The sequence below is a fragment of the Dipodomys ordii genome, unplaced genomic scaffold (genome assembly GCF_000151885.1).
Source record: "Dipodomys ordii isolate 6190 unplaced genomic scaffold, Dord_2.0 Scaffold2, whole genome shotgun sequence".
NCBI lineage: Eukaryota > Metazoa > Chordata > Mammalia > Rodentia > Heteromyidae > Dipodomys > Dipodomys ordii.
In genome coordinates, this window is record NW_012267218.1 from 9,458,101 (window position 1) to 9,478,525 (window position 20,425).

Below are 20,425 nucleotides of genomic sequence, written 5' to 3' on the forward strand. Positions count from 1 at the left end.
ACAGAAGCAGGCAGCCCCATCCCTCTGCACCAGTCAGATCTTGTGACTTCCTCTGCAAGTAATAGGGTAACAAGGACCAGACAGCAACCCGTGCAAGAGTTAACAGCATGACAACACACAAAGTACAACGGTCCCCCCTCACTCCCCCCTCCCGCCCCGGCCCACAGGCAGCAAGGCTCAGCAGACAGGAGGCATGAGGGTTAGAAAACAGCCAGAAAGCACCATGCACCTCGCCTCCAGCGAGGTGTGCACCGTGGAGCTGGGCTCGTGGTTTATTTATGTTTAGAAGCTCATGTTATTGCTTGGATGAGAGCAGATTACTTACAATTTAGAAGAGAATTAAGGAGACAGAGGCCAACAGAGATTGCCAGAGACGGTCAGCGTGGAGTCTGATGGTGGCCAGGACGCCAGAGGGTTATTTGAGGAAGGTGTTAGTAGCGAGCTCCTTTCACAGGGAGCCTCGGTGCTGGGGGTGGGGGTGGGGGCATTTCTAGAGGGGGAACGGGGTACCAGCAAAGCACTGTAGGTTCCAGGCTCCGATCTGGAGAGCCAGCCCGGACACAGCCACTATATGGGTTGTAGCTGAGCTCAGAGTGGGACTGGACACACCTGACGCCCAGGGCGCCTTGCCTTGTGCCATAGCATAAGGCGGTGTGTCCAAGCCAAGAGTGGCTGCCCAGAAGGTAACTCAAACATAGGCTGGGTCGCTTCTCCCTTCCCAGGCTAAGCCTGAGGGGTGCCCAGGCCGTGGGTGGGCTGGAACAGCCCCCTAGGGAGCTAGACTGGCTTGGGACAATGCAGCAGCTGATGACCAAGAGGCCCCCCGCTGTCAGGCTGTGAGCAATGCCACCTGAATGCCATCCAGGAGATGATCCGGTGTGCTCAGCTACACGACCTCAAAGAAGCTTCAGGTACAAGAAGGTGTTTTCTTCCCATTTCCTCTCAAGAGGAGAAGTTTATTGCTTTATTTTCTGTTGGTCAGGGAGATGGACCACAGAGCCTGAGCACTGTCCCTGGGCTTTTTGCTCAAGGCTAAAGCTCTGCTACCTTAAGCCACAGCTGGACTTGCAGTTTTTCTGGTGGTTAATTGGAGATAAGAGTCTCACAGGCTTTCCTGCCTGGGCTGGCTCTGATCTCAGCCTCCTGAGTAGCTAGGATTACAGGTGTGAGCTACCAGCACCTGGCTCAAGAGATTTAGTTCTTAAAAGCTTTAAGGTTTCTATGGGGAACACAAACTGCTACTAAAAGAGTTCAGGAAGAGTTGTTTCTTTCCTTCTTTTCCCGCAGGGTGGGGATGGAACCAGGGTCCTGTGTCTGCCAGGCAGGTACCCTATCACTGAGCCACATCTCTAGCCCAGCCTGAATTCCTTAGATTGCAGGTTGGCGGCTGGAGAGCCACCTGCTAAGAGGCGAGGGGATGGGGACCAATGCTGGAGTCTCCTCCAACCACAAGACTCATGGTTGTTAAGATGAAGGCAACTCCTACCTATAAGAAAAGGCAAACCTTGAATCTCAGGTCTCCTCAGTCCCACTGGGGCATTGAGACAGGACACAATGCGCCTGTACAAAATTCACCTGGGAGACAACGCTGATTGGTCCCAGGACAGTGGCTGCAGGGGGCATGGAGAAACAGAGACTCTTTGGATGTCCCAGACACAGGTCCTGTGTCATGACCTGGCCCCGCCCCTCTCCTCGATAATAAATTAAAGTCACCTGAAGAAAGAGGAGACTTGCCCAGGACCATAGAAAAGGTGGGCAGGGATAGGGTACCTGGCTGGCAAGTTGGTTGTAACCCTGCCTTTCCTCACCCTCGCCTGTGACCTATTTGGCCTTACTGCTTGGTCTGGGGCAGCTTGAACTCCTCCCTGCGGCTGCTCCGCAGCTGCTGTGTGGCCTGGCAACTGGTCCTGTTACTAAGAATCAAGTAGATGTCCAAGGAAGTAGCCGGTCAGGCCTTGACACTTCAAAGAACTTGACAAAGATGAATAGAGGCTGGCCTCTGAGGCCCAGACTCCTAGGTCCCAACGAGTTGGGGGTGGGGAGAGAATGAAGAGCAGCTGCCGTGACCTCAGCAGGGGTCCCCTGCAGGGGTGTCTGGGGCTGGCCTGAGGCTGCCTTGCTTGGCCCTGTGTTCCTCGCTCCAGCCCCCAAGTTGGAGCTGTTTCTGGAACGGACTTCTCCAGGACAGGGAGGCTCAGGCTCTGCCACCCCAAGCTCTCAGCTTCCTGTCAGGAAGTGGCTTTTCCAAAGAGCCAAACAGGCCTTGCCTGCTCTCCGAAGTATGGGAAAGCCAGGTGCCAGTGGCACACACCTGTAATTCAGGAGGCTGAGATCTGAGGATCACGCTTTAAAGCCAGCCTGGGCAGCCTGTGAAATTGATCTCTGATTAACCTCCAAAAAGCCAGAAGTGAGCTGTGGCTCTAATGTAGAAGAGCAGCCATGAGTGGAAAAGCTAAGGGAAAGAGCCCAGGCCCTGAGTTCAAATCCCAGTACCAATACACAACACAGAAGGTGTGGGGGAATTCCCACGTACGTTTTATTCTTTCCTCGTGTACCTTGCATTAAAGCAAACATCAATCTAGGCAGTATCTCAAACATTGATTCTCCCTCCTCATTGTGTGTGTGTGTCTCTGTGTGTGTGTGTGTGTGTGTGTGTGTGTGTGTGTGTGTAAAAGAAGGGCTGTGGCTTCTGTGAAAAATGTCCTACCAGTCCTGTCTGCTCAGCCTTACCTTGCCCCAGCAACGGCATGGACGGGTCATCATAGCTACCGCCATAGAAATCATTACCATCCTCCAGTTCGCTGTTCACGGGGTTGCCATTGGCAATGCTCTTTTGTTTGGTTGTGAAAAACATTTGCATCTTCATATTGTACCTGGAAGTCAGGTAAGGCAGGCAGTCAGAGCAGCGGAGGGCAGTCTTACCGGTACTAGTGCAGTCAGCGTGGCATGCAGGCAGCTGGTGGCCCTTCAGACAGGAGCCTTGGGGTGTGTGGGCTGGGATACCTGCTCCTATTGAGCTGTTAGCCAGCTCCTGAGAGGAGGCAGAGATGTCACACTCGATGTAGTGACTGGACGTTTTAAGTGTGTCCTAATAAAAATTGCTCTGCCATAGCCAGGCGTTGGTGACTCACGCCTGTCACCCTAGCTACTCAGGAGGCTGAGATCTGAGGATCACAGTTCAAACCCAGCCTGGGCAGAGAAGTCCGTGAGACTCTTATTGCCAGTAAATCACCAGAAAACTGGAAGTGGTGCTGTGGCTCAGTGGTAGAGCACTCGCCTTGAGCTGAAGAGCTATGGGACAATACCCAGGCCCAGAGTTCAAGCCCTATGACCGACAAAAACATAAAATAAAATTGTTCTGCCAACAAAGGAACAAAGCAGGCACCTGTTCCCTTTGCCCTGGGAGTGACTCTCTCCTCTGGGTTGCGTGCTGGCCTCTTCCCTTCACTGTCAGCCAGCACAGCCTCTCTGAGGCCCTGGGGCTGGCTGCTTCTCGGAAAGACGTCCGAGAGATCACTTGAGAACAATGTTCTTGCGGCTTGACAGTTGATCACCCTTCTTTAGGAGACATAAATGTCTCAGAGCCCACATAAGGTTTTGCTCATACTGTGTGTGTTTGTTTGTTTTTTTTTTTTTGGTAGAGAATATCCACAACCTAATTTGTCCCTATATTTATTTCTCATTTTTCAGTCACGCTTGCATGGCATTAATTCTATTCACATGGCTATGTAACAATCACCAATATTTTCAAGTGTTTTTTAACCAAGGCAGACAGCAGCGCTGTACTCATTAATCAATAGCTCCCCATACTCAGACCCCAGTTCCTCACTAACCCTGAATCTGTGTCTGTCTCTATGAACCTGGATCTTCGAGATACTTCTACATGGAATCATACCATCTTTGTCCCCTAGTGGCTGCCTTCTTTGTGAGGAAACAGGTACCAGAACTTTATCCTCTGAGTCGGTGATGAGCACTGCTTGTGGGGGCCTTGGGTGTAGGGTCCAGAGCCTAGTGCCTGCACACCGAGGCCCATACATGGGACACATACAATCGTATCATGTTGTGGCCCTTGTTGGCATTTTCTGAAGCCTGGGGCAGAAGGTGGGCTGCCTCCCGTTGTTTTGTTTTGTTTCTAAGGGTGGTCTTGAACTATGGAAGAGTCATTCAACTATCGCAAGAGTGGCTGTTACCCTACTTCAGAGGAAGCTGCCCAGCCACTTGGCATGACTCCACTGGTAGGACCTGCACCCCAAAACAGCGCCTGAACATCCATCCCCACGTAGGCAGCTTCCTAGCACTGTCTCTGGCAGAGGGACTGCAAACCTGACTGGGGATTCTGAGGCTCTCCTTTCCTCTGCGCAAGGTGGGAGGGGTGAGTGGAAGGAGGAGAGAGAGGGCACTTACTTCATGATCAGAATATAAAACACGTACAAGATGATGAGCACCAGGCCTTCCCACCTCGAAGACACAAAAGAGAGTGTGGTTACTTTTCGAAATCCTGGCACTGCAGACGGGATGGAGCAGCACAGGACAGCAGTGGGTGGGCTAGCCTCACCTCCCCCATCCCCAGCCCCTGGCAGGAGGGTGAGATATCCTAGCCAGAACTGCCCTATCACTCAGCAAGCTCATTCTCAGCCAGCTACAAGACTCAGGCAAAGTCCCCAACCCCCAGTTACCTGGAGAGACTAAGCTGCCACATTGAAATGAACCTAAGGTCACTCAAGATTCGGAAACAGCTAGGTGCTGGTGGCTCAGGTCTGTAACCCTAGCTACTCAGGAGGCTGAGATCTGAGGATCCCAGTTTGAAGCCAGCCCTGACAGAAATATCTGTGTGACTCTTCCAACTAACCAGCAAAAAAAGTTAGAAGTGGAGGTGTGGTTCAAGTGGTAGAACACCAACCTTGAAAGGGCTAGGTAGAGTAAGAGGCCATAAATTTGAGTCCCAATACTGGGGCATGCAACCCCTCCTCCCCCACAGATTCTGGAACATACTATCACTGCTCTTGTGGACACAGCCAACCCTATAAAACTATGGGGCTCTGATCACAGGCCCTAAGAAGCCACGTGATCTTTCACTTGTTTGCTTCACAGATGTGTACCAAAGTCTGTGCATACCAGGCCTGGGCTGTGGGCAACTTGGGAGCACTTTCGTTGCTAACATGGTGCCCACACACCCTCAGCCAGAGGGGACTTGTAGAGGACATCCATGGCTGCTAGGGTAGCTGAAAAAGAAGCCAAGATGGTGTCCAAGCCAGGGTGTCTGTGCACATGGCAGATAGTGGAATCCCTCGACCTTGCCTTGGGAGGATTTCTCACAGACGGCACCATGAGAGGCAGGCTCTGCATCTTGCTAATAAGCAGGTGGCTCCCACGGCTGTGAATATGAGCACGCAGGCCCCGGGGTAGAGCCTGCCCTTGTTCCTCTCAACTCTGGGCTTGCTGTATCTTAATTCATAGCTTAAAGGTGAGTCTCTTCCCAAGTTTCATTGGAAGCATTTGCTTTTCTACAGGCTCATCTGCATATGTACACAAACACACTGAGGAAAGGACCAGGACTGGGGACTCAGGGAGGGAGCCCAGTGGTGTTAGCTCCTCTGAACAATTAACAAACTGTTCACCAAAATGAATACCAGAAAGGTAAGGCTTGGGGGGGGGGATGGGAGGAGGAAGTAATGGGGGAGGACCCAAAGGGAGGGAGGAAAGATGAGCAAAAGCAGTTACTACATTCAATGTAGATTATGTAAAGATGGATGGTTAGGATGGGAGGGGGAAAAGATGGGGGAGAATGATGGGTAGGGTGACACTGGGCAGGTGCATTGCACTCATCATCTGACTTGTGGAGTTGAAACCTCTCTGTATCACTACTTAATAGAAAAATTCAAAACAAAAAAAGAACACCTTATGGCTGGGAAGGTGGCTCAGGGGTAGAGCGCTTGCCTTGCATGCATGAGGCCCTGGGTTCAATTCCTCAGCACCACATAAGCAGAGAAAGCCAGAGGTGGTGCTATGGCTCAAGTGATAGAGCGCTAGCCTTGAGCTGAAGAGCTGAGGGACAGCACCCAGGCCCAGAGAAAAAGAAAAAAAAAAAAAAAGAACACCTTCACAGAAACATACAGAATGATGTTGGAAAAACAAAGTTTGCTTTTCATGGTAAGAGACTCAGCTCTTCTGACGTTTCTCCGTGACCAAGGTGAGAGGGTAGGCTCAGATGTTGTATGGCACTGGGCACCTGTGACCTGTGACCCTGCCCCCTGCCCCTGCCCCACCCCCTCCCGCCCATCACTACCTTGTTACACCTCATCCCAGGAGCACACCTGGTACTGGAGTCCTTCTCTCGGTACAAAATCCATCCCCCCCCCCGAAAAAAACCTGTCATCATTTTAGTTTTCTGGCTTATCTGGCAGGGTGTGAATACTGAGGAAAACAATTTTTTTTCAGCACTTTGAAAGGAAAAAGACAAGATTGCTCAGAATGACATCCTTTTAACTTCCCCAAGTTAATTAGCATAGGGTTGTAAAAAATAATAATTCTCAAGACAGCCCAGCAAACCCAATAAACAAGGTTGCTGGAAAACAACCATAAATTTTAGCAACTTACCACACGATTTCTTCATCGTATATGAACTAGAAGGCAAAAGAGAGAAACGGGGGCCTATTCATTCCAAATGAAGGACAAACATGACCCCCCCGCCACAGAGCCCACGCAGATGAGCCCTGTGCTGGGCCTTGGAGGGGACCAGAGGGGCCTCCGAGAAGCAAATGCGTGAGCTTTCCCAGGTGGACCCCATGGCGTGGGCCTTGGCTTTGCTAAGCCTTGTTACCATGGAGATACCCCCCACTCCAAAATATAATGAGCGGGTATGAGTGTGTGGGAGGGGAGGCACAGTGCAGTAGGAAGGGTGTGTTGTGGGGAGGGGGTGATGGTCAATCAGATTGCAGGGAGGGGTCAGCACCTCCATATTGGGGGCTGTAGGTGCTGGCCACATTGTCAGGGGCAGACAAGCAGGGGTGTGTGCGCTCCCAGGCTCTGGCCCCCTGAGCCTCGGTGGAAGTGCCAACTCACCGCAATGAGCACGACGACTGAGAGCGTGTAGTACACCGAGTCTCTGCACACGGCCCACCACGTCAGACGCACCACCTGCCCCAGCACAGACTGTCAGTGGCTACAGCCTGGACTCCCAGCTCCTCCCAGCCACCCCCCCAGGTGCATGGGGCCCTGGGGCTCCTCCCTGGCTGCCCCTGGACCTTTGTTACACTTGGGGAAGAAAATAGAACCCCGTAATCTTCGAGGAGGTGGTAAAACCAGCCCTCGCCCAAGGTAGTGGCTGGGCACAGTTCACACCAGAACCGGCTGTCAAAGTGGAGACAGGGGTACCCTGTGGCCCCTTCAAGTATGATTGGCTGCCCACCTCTGTCTCCTCAAATAAGGCAGGGCTGTGCCCATGAGGCTGCAAAGTCTAGTATCCTCTGGAAGTCTGGAGGTACCAAGCTACAAGCCAGCTTCAGCCTGTGGGGGGCAACAAAGCCAAGCCCCAGAGAGTACTGGGCCGGCAACAACAGGCCTATGGGGCTCAGACGCAGGAGCGCCCACTTCTACTCCAGCCCTCTCCAGAGAAGCTCGTCCTCTGCCCTACAGCCACTGACCTGGCCAGCGAACAGTCCACACACTCCGATGATGCACAGGATGTTGAACACGGCAGAGCCCACGATGGTCCCGACGCCCACATCCCCGTGTGTGATGAACACGCCTTGAAAGAAGATTCCACTGTGGGCCCTGGCTGCCAGGCCAGGCCTGCCCCTCAGGCCTGCCCCTCCCACCACCCCCACGCGCTCAGCAGCAAAGACAACACCCTTGACATTCACACCAGACAGTGGAGGGCCCTGGGACAGCTCCCCAATGCTCTTCTTTTTAATTCTTAAGTATTATTATTTTTAATATTTGTACTGGTACTGGGGCTGAACTCACGACCTCATGCTGCTGTTTGGCTTTTTTTTTGCTCAAGGCTAGCACTCTACCACTTGAGCCATAGCTCCACTTCTGGTTTTTAGTGGTTAATTGGAGATAAGAGTCTCATAGACTTAGCCGCCTTGGGCTGGATTTGAACCTCAATCCTCAGATCTCAGCCTCCTGAGTAGCTAGGATTGCAGGCGTGAGCCACCAGTGCCTGGCAGCTCCCAGTTTTTGGAATAACTTTATTGAGGTGTTATTCACACCTTTAAAGACTAGGATTCAGTGAGTTTGTATACACACAGAATTGTGCCATCCAAACCAGTCTCAATTTCGAACATTTTTATCACTACTGAAAGAAGCCCATTAGCACCCCACATCCTAAGACATGGCCCCTGCACCTCTGGATTTACAGATGTGAAAATGGAGGCTCTGAGCTAACAATACCCGCCCCCTCCCCCATGCTGGCACCCAGCCCGCTCTCTCGCTCTCTCTCTCCTCTCTCTCATCCCAGCAGCTGGCCATTGCTTACCGATCACAGAGGCAAACAGCTCTGGCGTGGAGCTTCCTGCAGCCATGAAGGTGGCTCCAGCCACATCTTCACTCAGATGGAGTTTCTGAAACAGAGGGGACCACAGGCGCTCAGGGGTGACACAGCTGTGCATTTGCACTGGACACGGTACCTGGGCTCTGGCTGCCAGGGAGCTCAGAGGAGCCATGCTACAGCTGAGTCTAATTCCTCTACCCTGCAGCCTATCCTCCCCCACCCCAGCACACGGCCCACAACCCCTTCTCCCTCCCCACTATCTACCATTCTGTTCCGGAACACGCCCTGATGAAGTCTTTTGGGCACCCTGCACCCACACTGGGCCAGCCAGGCCCTCTTTGGACCACAGAAGGTAGAGGGTGCTGACAGTCCCCTGGCCTTTGTTAGGTGGGGTTCCTACAGCCTAAAACATGCTGAGCTAGGCAGCACTGCCCAGCAAGGGTCCACCAACCTAGTGATCATCTCCAGGATATCAGGATGTAGGGGCTAACGCCCGGCACCCACCTGGGTCCTGCTCCGAACAATGCCTTCTCCATGGAAGGCCTGGCAAAGAGGTTCATGTCCAAGAAGGAGGCTGAGAACTCATGCCAGGCCCTGTGGACCCGGGGAGGCCAAGTTGTGGCAGGGAGGCCCATCCTCTCATCTAGAATGTAGGGCTGCACCCTGGAAGCCTGGGCTTGCTAGCTCCCTCTCCCTATGGGCTGGCTAGCTATAGAAAGGCGCCTCACAATATCAGAGGCCTGGGTTTGACCAGGCCGAGGGACATCACGCTGATCCCCAAGGCAGGAGCTCAGCTACCTGGCCTGCCCACCAAGCCTCACTCATCTCTTTGAGCAGAACCCAGACTGCACTGCCTCCGATCCTGCCTCTTCTCAACCTTGGCTTTCCTTCCTACTTCTGAAGACCCAGTACCCACCTCCTCCATGAAACCTACCCAGACTTCTCTCCAGCGGCAATACTCCTGACCACCTGCTCACCTGGCCGCTCCCAGTGAAGCTCCCGATCACCTCCCCGATCACTCCCTGCCCCTTGTCCTCTGATGGCTCTCACTAAGCTCCTTACATGGGTCTTAACCTCTAGTGCCACGGCCATCACCCTTGCTCACCTCTCCATCCTAAGGGATCTGGGTGGCTCTGGGGGGAGCTGGCATGGCCACCGGATGCTGTCAGTCAGTCAGTCACATCCCATGGGCTCCTCTTACCGCAAAGGACAGGGGCCAGCCCCAAAGCCACAGCTGCCACAAGCTCTCAGCCCTGTCAGGGTCTGGGGTGCATAATCACTATTTATGGTGGTTTGGATGGGAAATGTGCCCCCAAATGTCTCCCCAGGGGCCGCCAGCTGGTGGAGGATTGTCACCGAGTGGTGATCATGAGCATTATGATCTAACCAGCGGATTCACCCACCGGTGGGTTCATAAACGTGACAGCATTAGTGGGAGGAGATAGACACTTTGGGAGGCGAGGCAGTTGGAGGAAGGTCACTGGGGGCATGTCCGTGGGGGCCACATCTAGTCCTCTACCCCTTCCTGGCTCTCTCCGTCACCGTTTCCTGGCCACTGTCATGAAGGGCCACATCCTCCCGCCATGACACTCTGCCTCACCAAGGGCTCCAAAGTGATGGAGCCAGCCAGCCGACACAGACTACAACCTCTGACACCATCAGATAAAATTAAGTTTTGCTCCTAAAGCCAGGCACTGGTGGCTCATGCCTGCAATCCTAGTTTCTCAGGAGGCTGAGATAGGAGATTAAGGTTTGAGGCCATAATGGGCAGACAAATCCGTGAGACTCTTATTTCCAAATAACCAGCAAAAAGCTGGAGCAGTGGCTCAATTGATAGAGCACCAGCTTGGAACAAAAAAACCCAAACAACAGTGGGAGGCCTTGAGTTCAAGCCCCAGTATTGGCACTCATGCTTGCGCGCATGCACACACACACACACACAATACATGCACGCATGCATGTATGTATTTATGTAAGATATCTTGTCACTACGACCAACACTACAAGGACCCGCTATTTCTTGGAGGGGGGTAGGGGTCACCACCGGGTTGCAGAAATAGCCAAAGACCACTTACAGTAGCCACTGTTCCCCTAACTCCCATTTCGTGGGGTTGCAAGGTGGAGCCCTAATAGCCTGGTGTCTTTATCTGAGGGGCCTGAAGGGTGGAAGGGGAAAAGGAGAAGTCAGGTCACTCTTTGGGTGTGACTCCCCACTGTACACGACACTAACCACCGCCACCCCCCGACGGTGTTTTGGAAGTGGGTAAAATTATAGGGGTGCCCCTGCCTCCAGCGACCCATGACAACATGGCCTCACACAGCTGGGCGGCCTCACAGGGTGAAGGGCGGCAAGGACTTTGGGTCACACGGGGTATGTGCTGTAAGCAAAAGCCCTTTCCTTCCCGGGCCAAGAGGTAGACTGGGGGGATTTGTGTACTGGGAAAAAGAAGAAAGGAAAGTTAAAAAAAAAATCTCGATGGGTTAACTAGAGGGAGGGGCTTCCCACACCCAGAGCTCAGGATCCCCTGTGAGCACTTTAGGGGATGCAGATCTGCCCCTGGGACCTCTCCTCCTCCTCCACAGGTGCACACCTGCACCGCCAGCCTCACTGCACCTGCCCATGTGCTAAGCCAGCTCTGGTACACACGCCCATGGGCTGCCGGGGAGCTGGACCATTTGAGCAATGACTTGGCACCACTTGTGCCAAGTTCTGGGAGGGAGCACCATCTGTCACGGTGTTTGGTGGCTTTGGAGGTGACGCCTGGGGCTTGGTGGGACCGTGTCCTCCATGTCTGCATCTCACTGTGGCCTTCCTGTCCTGGCCACTCGTGTGCCACGTGTTCTCCGTCATCCCAGGCGGCACCAGAGTCCCCGTCCCTCACACATACCTCACAGATCTTCTCTAGGGATGGGACAAAGAAGTCATCACACACGATGGCCAGGGCGTAGAACATGTACAAAGCCTGGGGGGGGGGAACGAGACAGGGTCAGCGAGGGCCCCCAGGGCCTCCCCAGGGTCCACTGGACCCCAAATCAGATATCTAGGCTGAGGCTGGGGACAGGCAAGTAGGAAAACCCAGCACCCGCCATCTCCCCACTGACTGATGGGGAAACTGAGGCTCAGAGAGGGGAAATAATGTGTTGAGAAGCAGCGGGGATGAGACCCCAGGCCACTTGGGCTCAGACTTCCTCCTCTTCTACATGGTAAAAAAAAATATACATTCCCTCTTGTGCCCCCTAGGGCACAAGAAGGCTCCAAAAGCCCGTGGGATCTTTGAAGTCTCCTGTATGCTAAGGAGATCACTGGTGGCTTTAGGACCCACTCTGACTGGGTGAGTGGGTAGGCCTTTAATCCCTACCCCCAGCACTGGAGGAGGGGTGAAGGGATGACAGGCAGGGCCAGAGCTGGAGGAGTCTCAGGAATCATGGGGCAGGCACTTGCCCTGCCCTGCCCTTGACCTCTAGTTCCAATATGCAAGCAGGTGTGTCATCCCTTAGTCTATAAAAGAAGATAAATAGACATTAAGAATTGTGTCCTGGGGCTGGGAAGGTGGCTCAGTGGTAGAGCGCTTGCCTTGCATGCCTGAGGCCCTGGGTTTGATTCCTCAGCACCACATAAGCAAAAAGAAAAAAGCCGGGAGTGGTGCTATGGCTCAAGTGGTAGAGCGCTCGCCTTGAGCTGAAGAGCTGAGGGACAGCGCCCAGGCCCAGAGTTCAGGCCCCACAACTGGACCAAAAAAAAAACATTGTGTCCTTGCATGGGCTCCGGGGCCACTAGCTGTATGATGTGAGCCCGGTCGCCTAGCAGACTTCAGATGTTGTTTCTTGGTGGGCCAAAGGGCCCTGTGTCTGTTCTCCTCCTGGATCTGTTGCATGGCCTTGCTGGGACCTCAGCCAGGCCGCGGCTGTGCCACCCTGGCGACCTCACCCCGAGAATATGCAGCAGGACAGCTCCGTGTTGTCGCTCCTTATTGGAGAACAGGTCTGTGGGAAACTCATGAATTGCTGCAAGACAAGAGGAGATAACGGAAGTTAGAGATCTGTGGCCCCAATTGCCTTTCTGAGCCCTGAGAATCTACCCAGGAGCCCACTGCCCAATGACATTGGACTAGCCAGCAGGAGAAAAGGCCAGCTGTTTTGGGGTCCAAGGCAGATCAATGCTCTTAGGAGAGTGCTGGATACTGGGTTATGCACAGGTATCCCAGCCTCTTAGAACTGATGGGGTTTTAGTTGTGCCTTGTGTTTTGAACCCAACCAACCAACCCTAGTATGATAGATATATTTCACAGCCACTATGATGGCCACACTCCAAAAGATGGATAGTAATAAGTATTAGCAAAGATACGGAGATGCTGGACCCTTGTACGTGGCTTGTGGGAAAGTGAAAAGGGACAGTTTGGCAGTCTTCAGAGAATACACCAGAGTTACCATCTGGCCCAGCAGTTTCATTCCTAAGTATATATACTTGGCACAGGAGACATGAATACTCAAAAAATATGGGCCGGCGCTAGTGGCTCACCCCTGTAATCCTAGCTATTCAGGAGGCTGAGATCTGAGGGTCAGGATTCAAACTCATCCTGGGCAGAAAAGGCCCTGTGAGATGCTTATCTCCAATTAACCACTCAAAAAATGGAAGCAGCTCTGTGGCTCAAGTGATAGAGCACTTGCCTTGAGCACACAGAGGCTCAGGGACAGTGCCCCGGTCCTGAGTTCAAGCGCCAGGACTGGAGAAAAAAAAACTGGATCCAAATGTGCAGGGTTCAAGTGCCATGCCAGCTCTCAGCAACAGCCTCTCAGGATGCTCCAGGAAAGGGAGGAGCAGCTCCTTCGCACTGTCCCTGCCATTTGAGATGACCAATGGATACATATTTTTTGCTAGACTGGAAGCTTCTGGAAGGCAAAGATCAGATCCATACTGCTCAGTCCAGCATCCCACCCTGTGTCTAGGCCACTGTCAGCAGATGGTCCTCAACAGACCTCACCAACCAACAGAATCAATGAGGGAATAGGTGAACTGTGGAATCACCTTATTACTTTATCCTAATCTATTACCTTACCCACCCCCACCCTCAGGGACCAGGGTGCCAATGCCCCACCCAGAATTTCCTCCTCTAAGGCTCTCAACACAAAGGTCTTTCCATGGAGTTTTAACATCAAATTCTCTCAACAAGGAGCAGAAAACAGCAGCTCCTGAAGCACCTAGAAAAGGATCCCACCTTGAGACAAGAAGTGATGGAGGAGAATTAAGACGCCCTCCCTTCTTCTCTTCCCTTGTTCCCTCCCTCTCTGCCACCCTCTTGGTAATCAAACTTCTGTAATAGAATCTCTGCTGACGGTCAGTCCAAGGGCAGGAATCTGCCTCAAGGTCTCTCTGCTCAGAGAAGGAAAATTATTAAGAGAGTCGACATTCCTGCGGCCAGGATCATGTCTACGGAAGAAACGAAGCCATCTGGGATGTTTTCAGTGCAGATCAATACCCATTTCTGCCATGAGAATTCCAGACCCTCGCTGGTTCTCTGAAACTAGTGTTTTGAGAGCTGGTGACTGAGAATTAGACTCAAGTCAGGCTGCCTTTCTGCTGCCTTTCTCCATCTGGCCTCCTGCAGGGAGGCTCTGTCCTTGGTGAAACAGACTTCTCCATCATCCCCACCCTGCTCTGTACCTCAACGCCTGCTGGAAGGCTACAGAGGCTAGCTCAGAGAGGGAGGAGACCAGCTCAGGTTACCCAGCCATATGAACGAGAGCTGGACATGAAAACCCCATTGCAGCCATCCTACAGTCCAGCTCTCCCACCAGGCGCTTGTCTGGCCCAGTCCCCTGCCTTGTACAAGGGGGACAAGGCCGTCACACCACTGTGTGTGGCCTGCCGTGGCATGGGTAGCGAGAGCTGTGGCCGGCAGAGGTTGCTTGGTGTCTGGAACTGGTGTGGACTCTCCACCCTCCTGAAACTGAGTTAAGGAGAAGATGGACTTAGGTGTCAGGATGGGATTGTAAACCTACAGGTACCTCTGTCCCATGCTCCAGAGCATGTCCAGCCTTGATGTGAGAAAGCGAGGGAGCAAACAGTACCAACCTGATGAGGGAAGGAAGGAAGACAGACAGCACAAGCCTCCTGGGAGCCTGCACATAGGAGCAGTGTCAACTCAGGTCTCCGAGGAAGCCTCTTTCTCCTCCCGTGGCTTGCTGGAGTCAGGAGTCCTAAGCCACATTCAAGGTCATGATGCTTGCCTGTCTGAGAGGCCTGGGCCAAGTTCAAGGTCATGGTGCTTGCCTGAGAGTCCTGAGCCTGCTCTCACTGCTCAAATCCCTGCCACGGATGGTGAGATTGGGGGAGGGGGGTCGGTGATCAGCAAGGCACACACGGCATTTGAGGTCATGCTTAAGCCTTTAAGCTGCAGAAATCCGGGGGTGGTGGGTATAGGGAGAAGAGATTTATTTGCAGGTGAGCAGAGCTCAGGGAAGCAGGGATGATCCGAGCATCCTCCACAGCCCAGGAATGGAGAGGCAGGGAGAGGGGACAGGAGGGAAGGGTGCCATTCTCCACCCCCTTTCAGACCCTTGCCTTCAAACCTCAGTGCTCAGAGGTGTCTCTCCATCACTAGTGGACATGCCCTGGACATATCCATTCCATAGACCTGGGCTGCAGGCAGGGCCCAGGGGCACAGAGGAGGGGAGGTCTCCAGCCAGTTGGTTTTTGTGCATTGGAGGGGAGGCAGATTCTAGGATCCTGGGGCCAAAAAGCATTTCCCCCAGCATCTTATAAATTGCTTGGGTCCCCAAGGCATACTTCATAAAGATGCACAGAGTACGGCTTTGAATCAGTGTTGTTCCTTTGAGGCCCCAAACGCATGAACTTATTCAACCAGTAATTCCAGACCCTCTGCGAATGGCTAAATGAGTTCCTGTGAAGCCCCAGCCTCCCTCCAAGAGCCTGTGGGCTGGGTCTTGCAGGTTGATTCGCCTCTCAGGATTCCTGAAAATGAAGGAATCAGTATGCGTTTCTTGAGTATTTACTATGCACCAGGCTGTAGACAAGGGTCTCATAGATGTATTATCCATTCACCCACCCATGCATGTTGCCATCTACCTCCCTCAACCAGTCATCCATTTGTCTATCTGCCTGTCCCTCCATTCACCCATCCACCCTTCTTACATACAGTAAAATCCATTCATGGTATTCCGGCCTGGTGTGGGTGGACAGGGAAACAAATGATCCAGAGGCAGTAAGAGGGCTGCCATGCTGGTGAGGAATAGACCAAGCTGTGGTTACTGACTTGGGGCAGATGAAGAATATGCACCAAAGAAGCAGGCTGCATTTTCCTAGAAGCTTTAAGAGCTGTGGCCCTGAAAGGGATGTGCAATTCTATCAATTCTAGCCAGAAGGGCCTTTTGAGCTCAGTATCTTCCCTTAACAAAATGCTTAGAGAGTTAGCCAGGTCATATTCCTACCTTCTAGAAATGTTCTTGCTTGGCTTTTTAAAACCCCTTTCTGCAACAGTGAGTCCCCATCCTCTGGAACCCGAGGATGCCGGTATTCATGAGACTTTGTCTCTAGGCCTCTTTTCCCTCTACTTCCTGTCCCTGGCTTTGACTTACTGATCTCTGCAGACATCTCCCAAATTACAATCTTTTCCTGAGATCCAGACCTAACATGTCCAATATCCAACTGGACACCATTTGCTGGCCCTCCTCAGTGAGTGGCCCATTGTCTACCTAGTGTACAGGAAGGAAATTATGGCAGTGACCTTGAACAGTCCATCTGGCACTCTAAACAGTCCAGCAGGCACTCAGCATCCATTTCCATTTCTTCCATGAATCTTTCTGCTGGGACACCAGATCCAGGTGTCAAGGCTGGACACTGCATGGTCCCACATCCCAGCCCTACATACTTTTCTGATGTGCCTTGACTCTCTTGCAGCTATAGTTCTCATTATTAAGCAAGTATCATTAACCATGGTGACTGTAGGAAGGAGGCTGAGTATTCTTGCTGTCATTTCCACTGACCACCAAGGCTACAGAGGTGCACTGGGAGGCCGCTCTTCTTGATTTGAGCACTGGATGTTTCTGGTTATTTCATTTCTATTAGCCCCATTTGGGCTGCTATAATAGGCTCACCTGGATAACTTGTAAACAATAGAAACTTATCTCTTTCAATTCTGTGGAGAGGTCAAAGATGAAGGCCTTACTCTGGTCATAGAAGATACCTTCCCTCTGTATCTACACATGGTGATGGGGACCATGCAGATCACTGGAGCCTCTTTTTGTTGTTGTTGTTGTTGGTCATGGGTCTTGAACTCAGGGCTTGGGCACTGTCCTTGAGCTTTTTTTCCCCCAAGGTTAGTGCTCTATCACTTTGATCCACAACTCCATTTCCTGTTTTCTGGTGGTAAATTGGAGATAAGAGTCTCACAAACTTTACTGTCCAGACTGTCTTCAAACTGTGATCCTCAGATCTCAGCCTCCAGAGTAGCTAGGATAAGAGTTGTGAGCATCAGTACCCAGTTGAAGCCTCTTTTATAAAAGTACCGATTCCAGAGACAAAGGCCAAGTCCTTATGACACAAGCACTTCCCATAGTTCCTCCCCTTAAACCCTTTCCTGCAATTTCATAAACACCTAGTTCCCTGGATTAAGTTCCTTTCATATGAAAAACCTAGAATGGCTTCTTTGTCACCCACTGAACACTGATTGATACACCTGCCTCCCTAGCCTCCGTGGGGGCCTGGCATTTCACTTCCGAAGCTGTTCTGGGATCCACCCACCTACCCACCACTACCACTCCTAGCAGCATCCTGGCTACTCCACTGACCTCTGAATCTGCCCCTGCCCCAAGTCCATGCAGTCTGCTCCTTTCTACTTCTACCCAGCAGGCAGCAGGTCTTCCTTGCCCAAGCCTCTGAGACCCCACCCCCCACCCTCAACCCCAAGATCTGATCCTGTCACTTTTCTGGCCTTTCTCAGCCCATAGTGCTCTCTGCTCCAGCCACACTGGCGAGGCCTGAGCTGCCAAGTCTCAGCGTAGCCTGGCGCTAAGCCCGTGTTCAGGAAACACCTGGCGAGTGGATGAGCATTTGGCTTGCTACCTTCTTTGGATGCAGACTTGAGAGTGACTGACAGGTGCTCTACCCAGAAGGCCTGGGGGCTCAGCCAGCCTGATGCTGTGTCCTTGGTACCAGCTCTTCCCAAGCAGCTTTCCAGCTGCTGCCCACAGAGGATCCACCAACTGACAGCTGTTGACAGTGCTGTGCTTTCTGTGGACACTGATCTCCCCTAAACCTTTCAATTAGTCCATTCGCTTTAGGGAATGTGAACTGCAAAGTGAATTATTATTATTTTCTTTAAGGAGAAATTGCCCATAAACATGTCATTCTACTTTCTATGCAAGGTTAAAAATAACCTTGCATTCTAAGCCCTGCCTTTCATTCCAAAAAGGAGACTGCAGGCTGGGGAGTCATTTAAATAGCATCGGATTTCGATCATTGCGACTTACATAAGGTATGTGTTTTAGAAACCACCCAAGCGCCAGGAACCAAAAGGAAAGAAAAAATCAGATTTTCCTTGAATTCTTTGGTTTAAAATAACTTTGCTAAGAATCTTATGCCTTTCATGAGCAACAGTTGGCATGTCATGGTTTCATTCCATTACCCTCCTGTCCCAAATAAGAGTAAATATAATTAAATCATTGGTTTAACGGGCACAAAAAGGAGTCTAACTCCCAGCTTTCTCTCAGTTACAGAGATTATGCACTGAAAAGAAGAAGAAGAAGAGGAGGAGGAGGAGGAGGAGGAAGAGGAGGAGGAGGAGGACTGGAAACCGCTGCAATAGAACTGTTTTTCACAGGAGCTGTAGTCATGGAATTTTACAGCTGGATGAAACTCCTCCCCTCCCCCAACTGTTGTTCTCCACCAGGAGAGAGAACAGGCTCATCAGCCTGACAGGGACATCCCAGACGTCACCATTCCCAGCCTGATGCTGTTTAACACCCTTCCCCTCACCCCACTGAGAACCCTATACTCCATCTCAAAGGAGAGAAGGCTAATATCCTACAAGGACAGCCACTTCACTCCGTATCACAGCTACTCAGCCACAGGATGCCAGGACCACCTATGAACCATGCTAAGCTCAGGCAGGACAGAAGAACTCTGACCCCCAGGCTCAGCAACAGCCAGCACAGGAAATCAGACCTCTACCACCACTGGCTGGCCCAGAATGGCAGGGCTCTGTCCACCAGGCGCAGCGCCCTCTGGCTTCCACTCCCGACTCAAGCCAACTGCTAGTGCTTGGATCTTGAGGTGCACGTGTTAGAGGCGTGTTCCTGAGGTGGCAGTGCAGAAGAGGTCTAAGAGATGATGTGGATTGGGGGTCCTTTGACTGTTGGGGACATGCTCTGAAAGGGGTTGGTGAGCCTTCAGCACCTCCCCCCCCCCCGCCCCTGTCCCCAGCCACCTTTCACTTTCTGGCCACAAGGGGAGTAGTTTTGCACACCTGGCCATGATGTGCTGCATTCTCTGTTGGTCCCAAACTCTACAACTAGCCTTTCTTCTTGACAAGCTGAAGGCTGCAGGTATTTTGGTCTAGTGCCGGAAAGCTGACTAACAGCCCAAGCAGAGAAAGTGGAAGCAGGCTCCGGCAGCGAGCTGCAGGTGACTGCTCGTTTGTTACTCGGGACACTTTACAGTGTGACCTCATTTGGAAATAAAGGATATTAACTTTATATAGCAAATCAATACAGGCTGGACATTGTAAACTGTAGACATGGATTTTTGGGTTGTTTCTTTCTTGCAGTTTCAGATGCTGGAAGGCCAAAGCATGTCAGGGTTGGACTCTGGAGAGGCTGGCCTTCCTCGCTTGGCAGGCCACCGCCATTGCAGCCTCTCTCTGTGCGCGCACGCCTGCTGTGTCTTCCTCCTCCTGCAGGGGCAGCAGTGGTCTTTGATGAGGGCCCCATCCCGATGACCACATTGAACCCTAACTGCCTCCCTGCAGGTCAGCTCCAGTGCCGCCTGCCTCACAGAGGGCATAAGGGCTTCAAGAATGAACTCTGCTGGAGACACAGTTCCGTTGATAATGTAACAGACCACCTGGGCTTTGCAGATGACTAAACCGCATTTCAGTAACTCAACTAAAATCACTAAATTGTCATTTCAGTAACTAAACTGAAATGACATTATACTAGATTTAGGTGTTTTTTATAAGAAGACAGGACACAAAGACACATAGAACAGGCCATGGAGGCCAGAGGAAGAAGTTAAGTGATAAAGACACAAGCCAAACCAGCAGCTAAGAGAGAGGCAGAGGAGAGACTCCTCAGAGCCTGCGGGAGAACTGAATCTGTCCATTCCCAAGACCTCCGCTTCAGACCTTAAGACTCCTGAACTGGGGGGAAATACATGCTTGTTGTTTTAAGCCACCTTGCTTGTGGCTTTGCTTCGGCAGTGCTGGGAAACAAACACTCCCCAAGCCAATGTCACAAAATGCTCTGCTTCCTGTCTTCCCCAGGCCAGCAACCTCCCATCAGTGCCTACCCGAGTCCCCTTTATCCACTAAAAGCTTCCTCTCCCCTCCCCTGACTATGAGTATCTGTGCAGTCAGGTGATGGTGGCCAATTCCCGTGCTGTAGCAAACTCTGTAAAAATGAAAACATCCCCTGCCTTTGTGTTCATTGGTGTGCTGTGTGCTTATTTCCATAATTAGCAAGAATCTTGCACCGTGTGGGCAGGTTTTCTGTGTTCACAAAGGGCCGTGGATACAGTCTGCGCCTCTCTGCAGAGGGCATCCAGCTGGCCTGAGACAAGATGTGCTCGCTGCAGATGAAGTCATGAATTGGGAGCCAAGATCCCACCCACTACACCGCATGATGGACAGTCAAGTGCGAATGAGGGTTGGATGGCCTCAATGTCAGTCTGTGTGAGCATGACCAATGACTTCACTT

The 20,425-nt window shown here is 52.0% G+C and overlaps 1 protein-coding gene across 2 annotated transcripts in view; it reads right to left on the reverse strand.

The window, feature by feature from the left end:
• Slc24a4 (solute carrier family 24 (sodium/potassium/calcium exchanger), member 4) overlaps nucleotides 1–20,425 on the reverse strand; it is a 119,353-nt gene that overhangs the window by 32,060 nt on the left and 66,868 nt on the right. The window contains exons 3-10 of one of the 2 annotated variants that reach the window (XM_013014239.1): nucleotides 12,423–12,499; nucleotides 11,383–11,457; nucleotides 8,480–8,564; nucleotides 7,644–7,747; nucleotides 7,063–7,137; nucleotides 6,598–6,623; nucleotides 4,405–4,458; nucleotides 2,788–2,873 (exon numbers count right to left, since the gene is read on the reverse strand). In XM_013014239.1, the coding sequence (XP_012869693.1) occupies nucleotides 2,788–2,873; nucleotides 4,405–4,458; nucleotides 6,598–6,623; nucleotides 7,063–7,137; nucleotides 7,644–7,747; nucleotides 8,480–8,564; nucleotides 11,383–11,457; nucleotides 12,423–12,499 (582 nt within the window). Of the gene's footprint in view, nucleotides 1–2,730; nucleotides 2,874–4,404; nucleotides 4,459–6,597; nucleotides 6,624–7,062; nucleotides 7,138–7,643; nucleotides 7,748–8,479; nucleotides 8,565–11,382; nucleotides 11,458–12,422; nucleotides 12,500–20,425 lie in introns of both variants that reach the window. The other variant, XM_013014233.1, reaches the window with a different exon arrangement.